The sequence below is a fragment of the Lithobates pipiens genome, unplaced genomic scaffold (genome assembly GCF_037356315.1).
Source record: "Lithobates pipiens isolate NorthernLeopardFrog02 unplaced genomic scaffold, aLitPip1_a1.2 Scaffold_18, whole genome shotgun sequence".
NCBI lineage: Eukaryota > Metazoa > Chordata > Amphibia > Anura > Ranidae > Lithobates > Lithobates pipiens.
This window is the reverse complement of record NW_027507758.1, coordinates 555,314,767-555,333,578: the sequence shown is the minus strand read 5'-3', so window position 1 is coordinate 555,333,578 and position 18,812 is coordinate 555,314,767. Positions and strand designations below refer to the sequence as shown.

Below are 18,812 nucleotides of genomic sequence, written 5' to 3'. Positions count from 1 at the left end.
CCACCCTACTAATTCCTTCGTTCCCCAACACCTCCTCCCATCCTGGTAGTGCTGGTGGGGGGATTCCTAACTTATTACAAAAGTCCGTTAAGTCCTCTGGGAACCTTAGTACTGCGGAGCGGCCGTCTCTCCTTCCCCTAAGGCATGCTGGGAACCCCCATTGATAGGGGACATTTAGTGACCTCATCAGATCTGTCAGAGGTTTAAGGAGCCTTCTTCTCCTCAATGTTTCCCCTGCTAGGTCCGAGAATATCTGTATCTCCGCCTCCTGAAACAAAATTTTGTCCAACCTTCGGATATTCTCCAACACTAACGCTTTATCCTCAAAAAAATGGAATCTAATTATTACGTCTCTTGGTTTTTCTGTGGCTTGGGCGCGGTATCCCATGACTCGATGTACTCTGTCTATTTTTAATTTGTCCGTCTCCGCCCTACCTAGAATGGGATTGAACAAGTCCTGCATCACCCTGGGGAGCTCTTCATTCCTAAATTTTTCTTCTAGGCCTTTTATCCTTAAATTTTTCCTTCTTCCGCGATTTTCTTGGTCCTCGATTTTATATAGGATCGATCTGTTTGTTTTTTGGGCTAATTTCACTTGTTCTTTTAGATCCCTCATATTTTGTTCGTATCCATTCATTCTTTCCTCCAACTCTTCCACCCTTCCTAGCACTCGGCCAATATCTGTCTTAATCCCGGCTATATCAGATTTAAGTGATGTTTCAACCTTGGTCAATGCCTCTGTAAAAACCTCTCTCAGCATGCTCAGGCTCACTTGTGGGTCTGCCAGCACTAGGGCTCCTTCTAATTCGGGTTGGATTTCAGGTTGGATTTCGGGTAGGGGGGTAGCCTCTCCTTTTCTCCCCAGTTCTTCCCTTTTTTTCCCTTTATCTTCATCTCGGGAGCTTACCCCCCCCGTCCTGGTACGAGTTGGGCCTACGTCCTTAGGCTTTCCTGCTCCCCGCACTTCTCCCGTGTCTATAGTTTTACTCGTGCCTGCACCTGATTTTCTTGATGTCTTCTGGCTAGGGGTTTCCTGGCTGCTTTCCAACACACTTATCTCCCCCACTAAGTATCGTTGTATCCCCCCCGGGCTAACAGGTCCCGTACCCCCCCTTTTATTCATCTTCCCCGGCATTCTCCTTTGTTGCAGGTTGACACCCAGATCCAGGCCCTGTCCTTTTCCCTATGACTCTTATGGGGTCCGGGTTGCTCAGATCACTTTCTGGGGGCGGGATACCTCACTCCCTTGTACCTGTATGCCTGCAGGCAGCTACAAGACAAGATTGCTGTCAGGGAGTGCTGGGTGCACAATGGGCGAAGGACCGACAATTTGTGAAATGAGCCCCCAACCCGACCGCTATTTTATGTCTCTATCTAAAATTGTAAATAGAGGAAAAAGAAAAAAAACTCTGCATAGCATTACTGATTATTAATCCTTCAAATGTCCATCTGTTCACCTCTCATCATTCCTCCCCCTGCAGGGTTTATATCCAGCTAATCAAGCAGTGTTGGTAACAATCTGATAGTCCCAGAGAAGGAGTCACATTAAGAGCAGTTGTTAGCGTGCTTATATATATATCCGCCTTACCACTTTCCAGGAGAAGTTATTACCATAACAGCTTCTAGTCAATAATGATGACAAGATATGCAGCCGACCATCACCCCTCCTTTCATTCACACAGATTGCTCAGCTATCATTGCTCCTCCACTCTGTCGCTGATTATCTCATTCATAACCTTGCCGGCCTGTGCAGGGGTGGAAAGGTCCGTGTCCAGCTAATCAGGCGATATTGGTAGTACACTGATAGTCAGGTAGTAGATGTCACATTAGCAGCAATCGTTAACCAGCTTATACATGTATGTACCTTACCGCTTTCAAAGAGAGGTCTTTAGAATGATAACTTCTGATCACTGATGATGACCAAATCTCCAGCGGGCCATCTCCCCTCCACTCATCCATACGGTTGCTCACCTCTCACTGCTCCTCCACTCTGTCAATGACCCTCTAATTCTTGCCTTACCGACCTATGGAGGGTAGAGAAGGTCCGTGCCGTCAAGCCTGCTCCGCTGAAAGGAGGGGGGGGCGTAAGGCTTCCTACAGAGCCACCTTCCCACCGCTGTGTCTCCGCTTCACAGGAAGCATTCTCCGCTCGCTCTCTCTCCTGGCTTGATCCGGGGCGTCCGCTCGCCTCGTGGAAGCGAACAGCTGACGGCGGGTGGGCGGGGCGGGTGGATCAGGAGGCATGGGCGGGGGCGGCGGGGGGAAAGGATGCGAGCCGACGGCTGCTACGTGTCCACGGCTCCTCCCATCCCCAGAGCAGTAGACTTACATTTTTCATTGCAAAACAGCAACATTTTTGTATACCAAAAACAATGGCTCCTAGCTGTCCCTCATTTTTGAAGGATTGACCCTCTTTTGTCAAGGAAAATAAAAAATAGCATTTTTGCTTGCACATGATTGGATGATAGAAATCAGCAGGGCTTCCTTTGATTTCAGAGCTTTCCCATAGCTCCCAATTGTCCTTGATTTTGAGCAATGTCAGTCCTTTGAAATCAGGGACAGTCCCTGGATTGGAGCAATGTCCCTCTGTCCCTCTCCCCCCCTCATTTTGGTCTGATCTATATAGCTGTATATAAAATACACTTTTTATCTTTTAAAACGTGTTTCCCAGTGCTAAACCTTTCATCCAAATTCTTAATCCTGCATTTGTACATTTTAAAAGTCAATATAATGGAATAGTAGTGGTAAAAAAAAAGCCCTTGTGGATTGAATTAACTTTTTTTGGTTACTTTTCCTTTTAAGGGGGTGTGACAGGGGGTTCGTCCTATGCCTACATACATTGCTATTAGGTGTCTCTCATTCTCATCTCAAAATCTTGGGAGGTATGGCTTTCCCTCAGATCTAGAACAAATGCACTTGCAGTGCACAGTATTATTTGCCTTTAGTAAATGAACCTCATAGTGTTGCTATATACGTGATAGTTTGTGGATTCATTTATCTAAGGATGAAGGTATAATGGGAATAGGAGAAAATAAAAAAACACATTGGTGGAGTAAGAATAATAGAATTAGAGGATAACTGAAAGGCCAAGGTTTTCCATGTTGGTTGCAGCTGTTCACAACTCCAAAATGTATGAAAAAAAGGACCCTTTGGATTTATAGCCTGTGAAACAGCAATCAGAGGTCTCAGAAAACATGTTATGTAATCTAGATGGTGTAAAATACCATCTAGTTAAGACTTTTAAAGCCGTTTCTCTAATGGAGACTGAACGTGTACATTTACAGAAAAAAAACTATCATAGTTGACCATTCCACATTCTTGTTCCTATTTTATCATGTATGGCATTTCTTCAACTGTGGGAGCGGGTCATATTTTATATATTTTAAATGGAAGAAATAAGGCCTTTCCCTCTAGGGGAAATTTTACCATTTGTTGTTGAAGGGAGTGGGAAGTTTAAAGTGGTTGTAATGCCTCACATATATCCAGTGAAGTGAACAGCCTCAGATGATACACAGAGATGAAACAAATCTCCCTACATAAGTATATCTGCTGCCTTCAGCTTTATATACTGTTTAGAAAGTGCACATCCTGTTAGAGATTTTCACTTCCTCATTTAGCACTGGGTGTGGGTTTTTTTGTTTACACTGGGAAACAGCTGATTGGAGGAAAGGCACACATACCTCCTCTCCACATAGGCAGATACTTTCAGAGCTGTGTTGTGAATAGACCAGCTCTCTGCTAATCTATTTATAGCACCCACCCTGACACAAAACTCAGGCTGATTTGATCACATCGTGCTGATAAGAGGAACGGAGCAGCAGAAATCCACAGGACTTAGGGCTTAGAGGAGAGATAAGAAAAAACTACAGATATATGTGACCAGCTCAAATATCATGAATGGGGTTTACATCCACATTAAGTGATGCTAAAGTGTAATGTGGATCAAAAACAGCTTAATATGCTATAAACTGATTCTTTTAACCGGTTCCTGACCAGCGCACGCCGATGTACGTCGGCAGAATGACACGGGCAGGCATATTGGCGTACAGGTACGTTCAATCTCTAATGCCGCCCTGCCATCGCATGCTGGTCGGGACCCACGTGAGTCCGGTCGCGCGTCCCGCGTACTCGATCGCCGCGGGCACACCCACGATCATCTCACTGGGCGGCTGAACGAGGAAATGCCATTGTAAACAGCATCTCCCCGTTCTGCCCGGCAACTAGTGATGCTGATCTCTGCTCCATGTGATTGAAGCAGAGATCAGTGTTCACTAAATGAAAGCCCAGCCCCCAACAGTTAGTAACACACCCCTAGGAACACTTCACCACTACACTGCCACCCACTGGTTAACCCCTTAACTGCCAGTGTCATTTACACAGGAATCACTGCATTTATATAGCAGTGATTGCTGTATAAATGACAATGGTCCCAAAAATGTGTCAAAAATGTCCGATGTGTCCGCCATAATGTCGCAGTCACAATAAAAATCGCTGATCGCCGCCATTACTAGTAAAAAAAAAAATTATTAATAAAAATGCCATAAAACTATCCCCTATTTTGTAAACGCTATAACTTTTGCGCAAACCAATCAATAATCGCTTATTGCGATTTTATTTACCAAAAATATGTAGAAGAATACGTATCGGCCTAAACTGAGGGAAAAAATGGGGGATATTTATTATAACAAAAAGTAAAAAATAATGTGTTTTTTTTCAAAATTTCCGCTCTATTTTTGTTTATAGCGCAAAAAATAAAACCCGCAGGGGTGATCAAATACCACCAAAAAGCTCTATTTGTGGGAAAAAAGGATGTCAATTTTGTTTGGGAGCCACGCCGCATGACCACGCAATTGTCAGTTAAAGCGACGCAGTGCCGAATCGCAAAATGTGGTCTGGTCTTTGACCAGCAAAATGGTCCGGGGCTGAAGTGGTTAAACATATGTGGGGAAAAAAGGGCAAAAACAAAAGGGTTAAAGAAGTTCTATGGTCAGCGTGCACTTTCATTGTATAACATCAGAATTGTAATTACAATACCTATTATTGACAATCCACTATAAGATTGCTTGAAAAATCTCCTTTCACATTATGATTGCTGCCTGTCTGCTGGCCAGCTATTTACAAAGTTTCCTGTATTCCCTGCATGCTTTGCAGCTTCTTCTCTGGTGTTTACTTTTATTTACAAGGACTGCATTTCCTATGGTACCTTTGATTCCTGTACTGACCTTGTAGGCAGATAGTGGTTAATGCTGTCCCAGTAGGTAAGTTGGGAGTTACTTGTGTTTCCCAGGTTTTTCCTGGGTCAGAACCCCCCCCCCCAATCCTGTGAGCTACAAAAAGGGCAGAGGTGTGGACCTTGGCCTTGGAGATTCTTGTTGCTGTCCTGCTAGTTTGGTTCCGGCTGTTTCGGTTTGGCCTGACCCATGCATTGCAATGTACTACTGTAAAGTAAAGAGCATCACACAGCACAGCAGTCCATAATGCACATACCATGCATTTAGTAAGGAAAAAAAAGGCTTGCTATAAAAAAGGGTCTTGTGCAGTGTTTGCCCCTTGCAGTGTGTTGGCAGCTTTTTTGCAACGTGCACTGTATAAGGCCTTAACACATCACAAGGGATTTCAAAACCATAAATTGGACCTTAATCGTAGTAAAAGTAAAAGCCCCACCTAGGATTGATGTCAGCCCCAGACAGCTCCCTCCTACCTCCCTCTGTGTGATCACTGGAACAAAAAAAAAAAAAGGAAATCCCTTCCTAATGCCAGATTTTACTTTCCTTAAAGTAAAAAAGGGAATATTTTTTTTTTTCATTTTGGATAGATTCAGGCCGGGTTCACACTGCTGCGGGGGGAGATCCGGATGTGATTCGCACCGCACTGCAGTGCAAATCACATCCGATCTCCGTAGCGATGCAAGTTCAGCCATACAGATAGTATGGCTGAATTCGCATCGCTCCCGCAGCAAACTCGCACGGGACCCTTTTTTTGGTCCGCAACAGAATCGGATCGCATGGGTGTTCACACCATGTGATCCGATTCCTGTGCGAGTCTGCAGATCGCACTGCGATATGCGGACGGATCTGGGGGTGTCATTAACATTTTATTGACACTCCCAGCCGTTCGCATAGGGCAGTGTGAACTGCCGGCGGGAGTCATGCGATGCGGGAAAACGCCGCGGATTCGCGGCGTTCCCGAATCGCTGTGGTGTGAACCCAGCCTAAGGGAAGATTATGACCCCTGTCAGATTTATTTTTGCTATGTGTCCCATCGGGAGATTTCCCTTCACTTCCTGCTACATAGCCAAACAGGAAGTAAAAGAAATATCTTGTAAAATGAGGGAATCCCTAGTTGTCACCAGATTTAGTGTCCCCATTGGAAGATTTGCCCTCTAATACTGTTCTGGGGACTATCCAAAATTTGAGATTTTCTTTTACTTTCATGTTCTGATGATAATGGTAAACAGGACAAATAGTGAGAGTGAATCTCCCTAAGGCTGGATTCACACCTACGCATTTTTTGTGCTTTTTGCATTTTGCACATTTGCACTACAGATCGTGTTCCATAGGAAACCATGATAAATGGACTGTAGTGCAAATCTGCAAAATGCAAAAAGCACAAAAAATGTGTAGGTGTGAATCCAGCCTAATGGAACATACAGCAATAAAAACCTAATCCCTCTACACTCAGTCCAAAACGAAATGACATTTTTTTTTGACCCCGTTCATGTGACGCCACAGTCCGTGCCTTCTCCTCTTCTGTTTACTTCCTACTTGAGGTCCTTTTTTAGGTGCCCACGTCACTGCCTGTGTGACACAGGGACACTTCCTATTGGATGGTCACTGGCAAGGTCCTCTCAGGAGAGAGGGGATGCTGCAAATAGAGAAAAATACTTTCTCATGACCTGTGCAGCACTCTTATCGGTCATCAGTTCTCTTTTGTGGGCTACAGAACACCTCCCCATATGCTATGGGGAAGAGGAGAGGGAGAGATAGGCTGTAGTATGTCCTGTATTTATTCTTCCCTCAACGAATGTTCACATTTATGCTCGTAGTGGCCTAAGCCCACGTACAGCTCCATACAGCCATTCAGTACTATGGTGGTCTTTACATGGCAGCTGTGTATTCCAAGTGTGGATATTTACCTGCAATTTACATTATACGGTGACATGTGAACATGTGCATGAGGCTTTTAATGCCTCAAGTGGTCTTTTTATGTTGGTCTGGTGTTCAGCTGTATTTTTACTGAAATGAAAATAATGTAAGGAGCTCACCTGGGGGTCCATTTGCAGTCCATGTTACATTAAATTCCCCAATATAAGGACTACAACAGGTCAGGTTAAATTCACCGCCATCGCTAAATGAGTCCATATTGTCTGATGAGCTGATCAGTAGCGTCTTAATATTATCAAGAATTGCGCTATTTTCTTGCAGTGTTCCATTAATGTTAAGAGAGCAGGTGTAATTCCCTAGAAAAAGGATGTGTCCAGATGTTAACGAGGGACCAGAAAGGAGGAGTCCAAGTCAGTGTTCAGTACCCCCATTGGTTAGGGATTGTCCAATCAAGCAGAACATAAGGAAATGCACATGCCACTTTAGGCCTGTTTCACATTGGCTTCAGCTTGTATAAGAGCAGTATTAATTTTGTCGACTAAAACGTCTAAAACATTTTAGTCAAGTAAATGAGTATTATTTAAACTGACTAAAATACGACTAAAACTAAAACAACTGAGATGACTAAAATATGACTAAAACTAAAATGCCATTTTAGTCAAAAGACTAATGTTCTGTACACACGATAGGATTTTCCTACAACAAAATCCATGGGATTTTTTCAGACGGATGTTGGCTCAAACTTGTCTTACATACACACAGTCACACAAAGTTGGTCGGAAATTCCAAACGTCAAGAACGCGGTGACGTACAACATGTACGACGAGCCGAGGAAAAATGAAGTTCAATAGCCAAGGCTGCTCTTCTGCTTGATTCCGAGCATGCGTGGCACTTTGTGCTTCGGAATTGTGTACACACGATCAGAATTTCCGACAACGGATTTTGTTGTTGGAAAATTTGAGAACCAGATCTAAATTTTGTGTGACGGGAATTCCTATGGAAAAATGTGTGATGGAGCCTACACATGGTTGGAATTTCCGACAACAAGGTCCTATCACACATTTTCCATCGGAAAATCCTATCGTGTGTACAGGGCATAAGACTAAAATTAAATTGAAAAATTAACACTGATCTGTAGTGCAAGTTCATACCTCCAATACCTTAATAAATTACATATTTGATTTTTCACTCCAGCGGTATATAATGAGTTTGGAAATGGTAGAGAAATGTTAACTAATGCATTACAATTATTACACCCATTCGATTTTAGACAGGTAAAATGAGTTTTAGTTGACTAAAATGTACTGGAGATTTTAGTAGACTAAAACATAGGACATTTTAGTCGACTAAAAAATGTACTGGGGATTTAGTCTACTAAATACGACTAAAACTAAAACAATTGCAGAAGACTAAAATGGGACTAAAACTAAAATGCCATTTTAATCCTGAGACTAAGACTAAAACTAAATCGAAATTTGCTGCCAAAATTAACACTGGTATAAGAGCAGTGTGAACAGCAAGCTTTGACAAAGTATTTGCAGAGCTTTCAGCAAGCTTTGTTGTAGCGTTTAAAGTACCATTCAACTCAAGTTTGTAAATGCTGAGCAAAGATCCTAATGGGAGTGGTGATTGCCCTTTAAGCAAGCTGCTAGCAGGCTTCAACAAGCTTCAAGAAGTGCTGACGCCTGCTAGCAACTTGTTTAAAGTGGCAATCTGCACTCCTATTAGGATCTGAGTTCAGAATTTTACAAACTGGAGCTGAATGGTACTTCAACAAAGCTGGCTGAAAGTTCTGCAAATGCTTTGTCAAAGCTTGCTGTGTAAAACAGGCTTTAATCTTTCTGGTTAAATAAACATTCTTGGTCATGAATTGTACAGATTTTATTCACTCTCTTTGAGCCTTCATCCAGTGCTTACATTCTTTCTGCGTGTGAGCAGGCAGGTAGCTTAAAGTGGAACGCCACCTTCTCAATCAGTATTGACTATTTTTAATACTTATGCTGCTAGCATTGGTAAATAGATAGTAAGGTATATTATATTTACTTGCTTTAAACATTTTGTTTGCACTTCTTTATCTTCTTCCTGGTTTTCAGGCGTAAGCCAATGATGTCATACATCTCATGAGTCTTCAGGAGGGGAGGAGGTGTTTTCTCAGCTAAGCACACCCTCCTGCCTGCAAACCTGAGCTAAGGGCAGATGGATTTCAGGAAATTAATACTAAATGAATCATTTGCCCTTACTCAAGATTGCCATGGCCCAAAATGCTAGGGGTGTTTTTCAAAGTGATTTCTCAGCAAAATAAAGCATAAATAAATAAATAAAATAAAGCATGGTTGGAAGGGGAGTTTGCTATAAATATTACATTTGGTTTGTAGTGCTCAGATGCAGTGTAGTTCCACTAGGATCTTCAGACCCCCCCACCAAAAGAAATTAAATGTCAGCACAGCAGTTACAAATACTGTAGCAGCTGACCTTTTAAAAAAGGACACTTACTTGTCCAAGGATCCAGTACTTGTTTCCGGTTCCTGACACCAGCATGTTTACTTTGGGAAGCAGGCTATGACTCCTTGTGACTTTCTTAGCTGGCTTTCCACTACACACTAATGAGCCACACCACGCTTTGTGAATGGTCCTGCAGCCTCCTAGGAACTGTAACACGTCCCAGAAGGTTGCAGACAAAGATAGGGGGGGGGCGAACTTTCTCTTGAATTGCTTGTGGGAACGGGTACCTATCAAAACTAGGTTCACCCCCCCCCCCAAATGTTTCCAAAGTTGGGGGAAATTCTGCTTTAAAGTGATCCTGTTGGCAAACAAACTCCCAATATAAGGTTTCTGAGTAAAGGAAAATCTAATTTAACTTCTCCTGCTGCCCACATCACTGAATGCCACATCACTTGCCAGCTGAAATTTCTTCAGAAGCCATCTCCTGGTTCCCCATTATGCTCACTGCTTCCTCCTGCTGAAATCCACATCACTACAGAACACAGGAGGCAGGAGAGGTAAGTATTCATTTTTTTTTACAGGGAGACCATTTATTAGGGGTTTCAGTTTGGAAAAAACAGTTACTTTAAAATATAGCTGCAGTCTTCCAATACTAGGCATTAGGTTCGCTTTATAGAAGGCATCATAGGCGGGTTGGACCTTCCTCATACTTCTTCTTGATCCACCACACCATAACTCCAAGCAAATATTTGGTAATTTCACAAATGGAGGTAACGCCTGAAACCCCCATCTCCATAAGGCTGTACTGGGTGTCTTAGAGGCCAATCACAGGCCTGAGAGATGTCACATGAGGGCGGGAAGGATGTTACTGAGTCCTTTGCAGGTTTTGACTTTTAGAAAGTGGAAGTTTGTAGAGGGATTTCTGAATGTTTCAGGAGAGGAACAGGACAATGCAAGACAGCAGGGAAGGTAAGTACATCCTCCTACAAAGTGAACTTGTTTTGCCCATTATAATGTGAAAAGCTCACTGTGCGCAGTGAGATCAGTTCAAACAGGGGAGGAAGCTGTACAACTGTGCAAGACTGAAGGCAAGACTGGGGCTCAAGCTTTAAACTCACACATTGCTTATCATGCATGTAATTAGAATGACCCCCCCCCCCCCAGCTTGGAACCAGGTTTGGTTTAATGGTTCACATACCTTGATCAGAATCAGTTACATCATTCATTGTCAGTGTATATAGCACCATTGTGCCTTGCCTGTTGGAAGAGGTGTTATATTTTTGTGTATTTGCAATTTTTACGGAGTTGTGATACCAGAAAATGTTGCCGAATTCTTTAAGCAGACAATCAATTGTTACTGTATCTCCCTGGAAAACGGTGCTTGGAGAAATTAATATTCTTGTTGGTGCTGTATGACAAAATAAAAATGTGATTAATGAAGAAAAATCTCAAGCAAAACAAAAATGTTAAGGGTTGGGGATAGAATTGGTGTTTCTCTGTTCCTCAGTGTTTAACATCCTGCTCCCAGCTAAAGAGAATCCATTAAATGGTCCAAGAACAGGTCCAGGATAGTAGAAAGGAATTTATTTAGCCTCAGAAGTTATGTGACACTTTTTGCTCTCCTTTAACCACTTGCCATTTTTCATACACATTTAAAATCTGCATTTATAAGATAGAAAATGACTTCGAATCCCCAAACATTAAATATTTTCTGAAAGGGCCTGGAGAATAAAATGGTGGCTGTTGCAATTTTGTGGGTGACACAATATTTGCACAGCCATTTATTAAAAGCAAATTTTCAGGAAAAAATACACCTAAATGAGTTTTAGTGCACACAATATAATACCTATTTTTTTGGTAAAATATAAAATAAGATGTCGTGTTGAGTAAATAGGTAAATAGGTGTCAAGATTTAAAATTGTGCATGCCTGTGGAATGTCGACAAGCTAAGGTACATAAAATTGTCCTTAGGCAACACTTTAAAAGCCTTTACAGTTTATAGTTAAACATGAGCTATGGCACTAGAACTATTGCTCTTACTCTGACATTTGCAGCGATACCCCAAGTGTGCCGTACAATTATCTGTTATATTTGCATGCTGGATCTACTTGCGCATTTTTATTTATGTTATTTTTTTTTTTTTTTTTTAATTAACTTTATTTCTATCACAAGTGGTAAACAAGACCCCTTGGGGTTATTTACTAAAACTGCATGGTTCAAAATCTTGTGCAGCTCTGTATAGAAACCAATCAGCTTCCAGGATTTATTGTCAAAGCTTTATTGAACAAGCTGAAGTCAAAAGTGAATATGCAGAACTTCACCATATTTGGAGTTCCCAGGTTTTAGTAAATCTCTCCCCCTTGCTTTCAGCAGAACCAGGTGCTCTTTATTGAGGAATTGGGGGTCTATTAGATCCCTGATGTCTCCTCTGCGCTTCAAAGCATCAAACACAGGTAATGATGCTTTCCTGGCTGTAACGGCCAAGGAAAGACAGCTCTGAAACCGTAAATGACTAAATCCTTGTTACTTCTGACATCTTTCATCACAGGGGAGATTGGGGAATGGATGTTCCTCCTTCTCCTCTGTTGGCAGACACTCTGACTGCTTACAGCAGTTTCTTAGTCTCCAGTGGAACAGGAGAGCCCCCGAAAGGCAGTGGGGGCTATAAAGCTGCTCAGATCACTTTTACTGGAAATCCAGTCGCCACCAAATGGTACTAGCTGCAGGCATGATTCTGGTATAACTGCTTGCTCCCTCGGACATTTATATATGTCCACGTGACAGCAGGAGGTTAAAAAAACCTTTATTTGACCTTCACAATTGGCTTCAATGCATTTCACCAAAATGGCAAAAATTTTGAAAAAATGTCCTGATTCCCGCCAAATGCTTCATTACCAATGTTATTTATACTGATTGCTGATCTTTACTTTACTTTATGTTACAGAGGACTTAACCAAAGTTGTGATAGTGGTAGAAAGAAGAAGGGAGACTTGAGGACAGGCAGAAACAGAATTATGGCAGAAAAATGCAAGTGACTGTCCAGCAACCACCCCCCATCCCTTCCCCAAAGTTTGCCTACAATTGAATATTAGTTTTGGTAGAACTGCCCTTCTATGACTGTACACAATTCCAATGGGTTGCTAATGGGCTTGCACGCACTTGCACGCACTTGCACGCACGCACTATAATGGCATATACCAGTGCAAAATCCCATCATATAATTAAGTATATAATATTAGCTCAGCGCATGTGTCTCTATATTAGCAATATTTAAAAATGATCTTAAATGTGAATGTTTTTTTTAGTTTTTTTGAATAGAGCCGGGAAGGGCTAGATCATATGTTTAGTTTATATTAATGGCCCTGGCCCAGAGTGGGCTCTCACAAGGAACATATGAAGCATGCATTCTAGAGAAGGAAAAACATGAAGTTCAGCTAATGAAAATCATATGGACATAAGAGAAAGTAAGGAAAATCTCCCTGAAGGACGTGTAGTTTTGACTAAGATTCCAGTTTTAGAATGAAGTCATACCTTATTGCCTGGAGTATTCTACATTTTTCATGACACCAGAATTTTCCTTTAATTGCGTGTAGACGTTATCACTATAGCACTATACATTTGGACATTGTATTTTAGTTTATTTTCTGTAAATTGGGTTAAAATACCCCAGAGCTTTTTACGTGTGTACACCAATAGCCGTCATGTAGCTCCTTAAGTATGTGGTTACACATATTTCTGATGGGCGGACTACAATAAGAGGCATGTTACTTATCTCTGATGTCAAACAAAAATATGTAGAAAATTAGGCTGACATATTAACTGCTGAAATGTGTCCTCTATTACAGTCATTGGGGTGGCTATATAAAGTAGAGACAGGACCTCTTTACAGTTGGCAAGGAGGTTGAATCTAGGAGGGCTAACTATATCTTTATAATTTGTTCCTGCTTGATTGGTAGCAAGAGGTAAGATGGAAGAATCTGCAGGGGAGAGGATTGAGGTTGCTGAGGAACGTCATGCTGACCATAGCAATTGAATGGTACCACCCCCTTTTGATCCATTTACAACTTTGTAGTGCAAGATCAGCAAGCATGATTCGATACAAATTAAAAGGCAAATTGGACAGGCTCTCAAAATTTACCCTTAAAGAGGTTGTAACCCTAAAAGAATAAAATAAAAATAGAAGCTCCGGCAGCTCTCCTCCCCCATCTAAGGGCTACAGCAGGAGGGGGCCAAGCAGCCAGCACAGTGGTCACATGACCTCTATGGCTGACGTCAGGGGGGGCTTTTGACCCCTCCTGCTGAAGCCCTTAGATCGGGAAAGGAGAGCAGCCAGAGGTCATGTACCTGGCCATAAAAGATCTGTAATAAGGTATTTACAGACATTTTTATACAAACATTTAAACATTTACACAGTGTAGGATGGAATTATAGAACAGAGGTGCTGGCAGTAATATTTCTTTACTTTTACAACCACTTTAAGCAACCTTAGAAAATACAGTGCCTTGCGAAAGTATTCAGCCCCCTTGAACTTTTCAACCTTTTGCCACATTTCAGGCTTCAAACATAAAGATATAAAATTTTTATTTTTTGTGAAGAATCACCAACAAGTGGGACACAATTGTGAAGTGGAACGAAATCTATTGGATTTTTGAAACGTTTTTAACTAATAAAAAAATGAAAAGTGGGGCGTGCAAAATTATTCGGCCCCCTTGCGTTAATACTAATAATAATTTCAGTCTCTCAATGTGCAAAACTGATAGAGACATACCCCAAGCGACTTGCAGCTGTAATCTCAGCAAAAGGTGGCTCTACAAAGTATTAACGCAAGGGGGCCGAATAATTTTGCACGCACCACTTTTCAGTTTTTTATTTGCTAAAAAAGTTTAAAAAATCCAATAGATTTCATCCCACTTCACAATTGTGTCCCACTTGTTGGTGATTCTTCACAAAAAAATAAAATTTTATATCTTTATGTTTGAAGCCTGAAATGTGGCAAAAGGTTGAAAAGTTCAAGGGGGCCGAATACTTTCGCAAGGCACTATATATAAAAATTGTGGCAATCTTATTATTTTTTGTTTTTTTTCAGAACTGAAGAACACAAAATTTCCTGCATTCACAAGATGTCCTTAGTCTTCTGGTTTGAATGATGCTGGGAGTCATTGACCATGGAAGACGTAAAACATTGAATTTCTTTCACATCTTCAGAGAGACCATTTAAAAAATAAAATAGCCTGGAGCTGCAGGCAGCTTAGTTGTGGTTTGGAGCCTCAAAGCAATCTATGTTGCTATGCTGCTTCTTTGCCTACTTTATGAAGTTTTAAATGTTTATTTAAAAATCAGTAATAGGATCTATAGTAAAAAAGCACATATAAAGCAGCAATATAAAAGTAGTACCTATAATAAAGTTAACTAAAATGTCTGTGAATCTGGTGAGGGAATTGACTTACAATTGCAGTATTTTTGCAGTGGAAGGTTGGTGATACATATGCAGTCTGTTTCAGTACATGGTCCAAGTGTTCCAAGACATTCGTAATCCTTAGCACAGGAACAGTTTGCTTGTGATTCAGTTAGATTACATACTAAAAGATGAAAAAGTTATAGGGTGATATTGCAATATCGAAATGTGTAGTATACATCTGGTTTGATTATTTTTTTTATTTTTTTTTATCAAGGCATTTTATTTCACAGACCTGCCATTTGGTCATCCAACCCTCTGTTTGGGCCTATAAATCTGCCTGCTTTTGCCAATAACCTAAGCAATTTTCTTCTACTAAAATCAAAGCTTAGCTCCCAAATGTCCCTTATTTGTGTGGTCTTTCCCTCTGGTAGAACCAAATCACTCTGTCTTCTCTCCTTGTTCCTTTTAGGTCAGGTTTCCCTTTTAAACTGCCAAAAGTGTCATACTACACACATCTTCTCATCTAACCAGCGTTACCACCTTTTCTTCAAGCCAAACACGTTAGTACACCTTTTGAGTGCCCCAAGAAGAGTAGAAATGGGGTGCCCATAGTGTGCTGCAGTGAACAGTGGGTGTGGCCAAATTGCTCTTGCTGACATCATCACACTGCGCCCCAGTGAGCTTGAACCTGACCTCAGACTCCACAACTTCCGGAGGGCACAGATTTGTGTGTGACTGTCTTGGTTACTTGGGGAGCCACAGCCCAGTCTGAATGTGTCCGGGTTTCAGTCTGCCTGAAGCCCAGTCTGAATGTGTCCGGGTTTCAGTCTGCCTGAAGCCCAGTCTGAATGTGTCCGTGTTTCAGTCGGCCTGAAGCCCGGAGACATGATTCAAAACCTGGACTGTCCGGGTAAATCCTGAACAGGTGGTAACCCTACATCTAAACTTCATATTTTTCTGTTTCCCATTTTTCGATTGTCAACTTAAAAGAAAATCAGTAATTAAGAATTAGCCATGGGTTGAAGCGGTTTAAATGATAATTTATTGCACATTATGGTCTGTGTAATAGCTATGCAACATGAATGTTCCCTTTTGCCTAAATATTGTATTCTAAAACACAAGTTAAAAAAATGAAAAAGCAGCTTGGAGCAGGTTAATGCAGCTTAAAGTAAGGTGACCAGATTTTTAAAATGAAATGTGGGGACATATTTTTAAATTTTTTTTATTGCCAAATGGTAAACTATTTTATAAGCATATTTTCCTCAATTGATATATGCAGTGTATGTGGTATGTGTTTATGGAATGACTGTATGATATATACATTATTTCTCACATTTTTTCCATGAGATAAAAAAAAAAAAAACTTCTTAGAATTTTTTGTGATATGACTACCAAATGTTAAAGTGGAGCTCCAGCATACATTTTTTTTTATTTAAAGCGGTTGTATACTCATTTTGTTTTTACTTTTACCTACAGGAAAGCCTATAATAAGGCTTACCTGTAGGTAAAAAAAATATCTCCTAAACCTGTACGGTTTAGGAGATATTCCCCTCGGTATGCGCCGCTGACTGCAGCGGCGCATGCACACAAGGGGATTCTCGAGTGAAAGTCCGGCAGTGGCCGGACCCGGCCGGGATGAAATCTCCCGCGCGCATGCGTGGGAGTGACAATATTGCGGCTCCGGCCACTCACAGCGCCGGAGCTGCGATACCCGGAAGAAACGCAGAGGGAGCATGTCAGCTCCCTCGGCGTGGATCAGGCAAGAGGTCGGGGCCTCGTTCTAAGGTAAGTATTTCATAATGAGCTAGTATGCTGTGCATACTAGCACATTATGCCTATTGCTTTGCAGGTGGTAAAAAAAAAAAACATTAGCGGGTTTACTACCGCTTTAAAGCCAGCAGCTACAAATACTGCAGCTGCTGACTTTTAATAAATGGACACTTACTTGTCCAAGGTGCCCGTGATGTCGGCAGCAGATGACAAGCAATTGCTTGTCTCTCGGCTGCCCCCGCCGCCATCCTCTGTCAGGGAACCAGGAAGTGAAGCGTTGCGGCTTCACTGCCCGGTTCCCTACTGCGCATGCGCGAGTCGCGCTGCTCATCTTCACTGGTCCCCGTTATGTTCTGGGAACTTTGTGTTTCCCATAACACAACGGGGGGGGGGGGGCGTCTGGAGCTATTCTGTCGCTAGCTATGACTGTAAGTGGGTGCAGATACCCGTATTATACACGTATATGCACCTCCCCCCCCCGAAAGGTGCCAATTGTGGCACCGGAGGGGGGGGAATCCGCTGAGCGGAAGGTCCACTTTAGGGTGGAGCTCCACTTTAAGAAGATAAGATAAAAAAAATACTTTTCAATGCATTTATTGATATTATAAATAATTATACAATTATGTATTTCTCTATATACTGTATCTCCATCTCTCTGTATACTGTCGGATCGGAGAAAAACAGTGAACGCAACCCAGCGGGCCCCTGCCTACAATCCGGGGACAAAGCTGGGGATGGTCTTGGACCGGGACCATGTCCACACTCTGGGGACTGCCCCTGGAAACCGGGGACGGCTGGTCACTGTAGCTTAAAGGGAAATAAACTGCAGGTGAAATACACTTGTCAAATAACACTGCATAATCTAAGACAGGGGTCTCTAAACTTTCCAAACAAAGGGCCACATTATTGTCTTTCAGACTTTAGGGGTCTGGACTGTGACCATCTGGAGTAGAAAATATCCCAGCATCAGTTGGCGTAAACTATGTCCCATCTTTGATGAAAGGAATTTTGCCCTATCATATTGTCATTGGTAGGAATTGTGCCCCATCATTGGTGTCATTGGGGTTCATTGTTGGTGTCGTTGGGAGGAAATGTGCCCCATCGTTGAGGTCATTAATGGGAATTGTGCCCCATCATTGGTTTCATTGGCAGGCCCCATCGTTTGTGTCATTGGGAGGAATTGTGCCCCATCGTTGGTTGGTGTCATTTGCAGGAATTGTGCCCCTTCGTAGGTGTCAGTGAATTATATAGTGCCCCAAGGGCTGCATAGAAGCAAGAAAAGGGCCCCAGGCCGCAGTTTGGAGACCAATGATCTAAGAAGTTCAGCTTTAAAAAAGTTGAAACTAAAAAAATGTATGGTTTCTTACTCATGTGGCCAAATAAAAAATAGCAGCATGGTGATATACTTACCTGGAGCAAAGTCCTCATGCGTTACTGTAGTTGTAGGCAGTAGTGGGGTATATATATCTAGATTCTCCAAAAAGCGTCTGATTTCTGCTTCCATACTAGGATCAGAGAAACTTATCTCAATGTCGCTTTCATAGTAAGATACATCATCACTGGCTGCAAAGATAAGACAATAACATCAATAGCATCTGGTGTCTAAAGAGCAACTATCATGGATATACAAGGTTCAATAATCTTTAGTTTTAAATTACACAACATTTTTTAAAGCCCTGTACACAGGGGTAGAATGTCATTTGACGGTTCAGAAAAAAAAAAACATCCGCCATTCTGCCCGTGTGTATGTTGGTCTGCATGAAAAAAAAAGCAAAACTGACAGCTCCAGTCTGGACACTTTACTAACCATGTGACAGGGATCTCCCTCACTGAGCTGTTGTGTCCAACACTCCAATCAGCCATTGGCTGAGAGCACTGATCGGTAGTCAAGTCTGCTGGTTTTCCAGGCTGGCTTCTGTTGGACAGACTGACATGCACACGGGCAGAATATCAAACTTTTTTTTTTTAACTGGAATTTTTCCTCTGTGTACCATGCTTTAGTACAGCGGCTCCTGACCGGAGCTGTCAGTTTTTTTCATGCAACCCGTGGCATTGCACGAAAATAAAATAAAATGTAAAATAAAATGTAATGTGTACCC

General features: G+C 41.9%; 1 protein-coding gene across 1 annotated transcript in view; it reads right to left on the bottom strand.

The window, feature by feature from the left end:
• Positions 1-18,812, bottom strand: part of LOC143988964 (adhesion G protein-coupled receptor F5-like) — an 84,594-nt gene that overhangs the window by 49,945 nt on the left and 15,837 nt on the right. Inside the window, exons 4-7 of the mRNA XM_077488924.1 lie at positions 18,124-18,276; positions 14,993-15,124; positions 10,744-10,953; positions 7,265-7,459 (exon numbers count right to left, since the gene is read on the bottom strand). Coding sequence (XP_077345050.1) covers positions 7,265-7,459; positions 10,744-10,953; positions 14,993-15,124; positions 18,124-18,276 — 690 coding nt within the window. The remainder of the gene's footprint in view (positions 1-7,264; positions 7,460-10,743; positions 10,954-14,992; positions 15,125-18,123; positions 18,277-18,812) is intronic.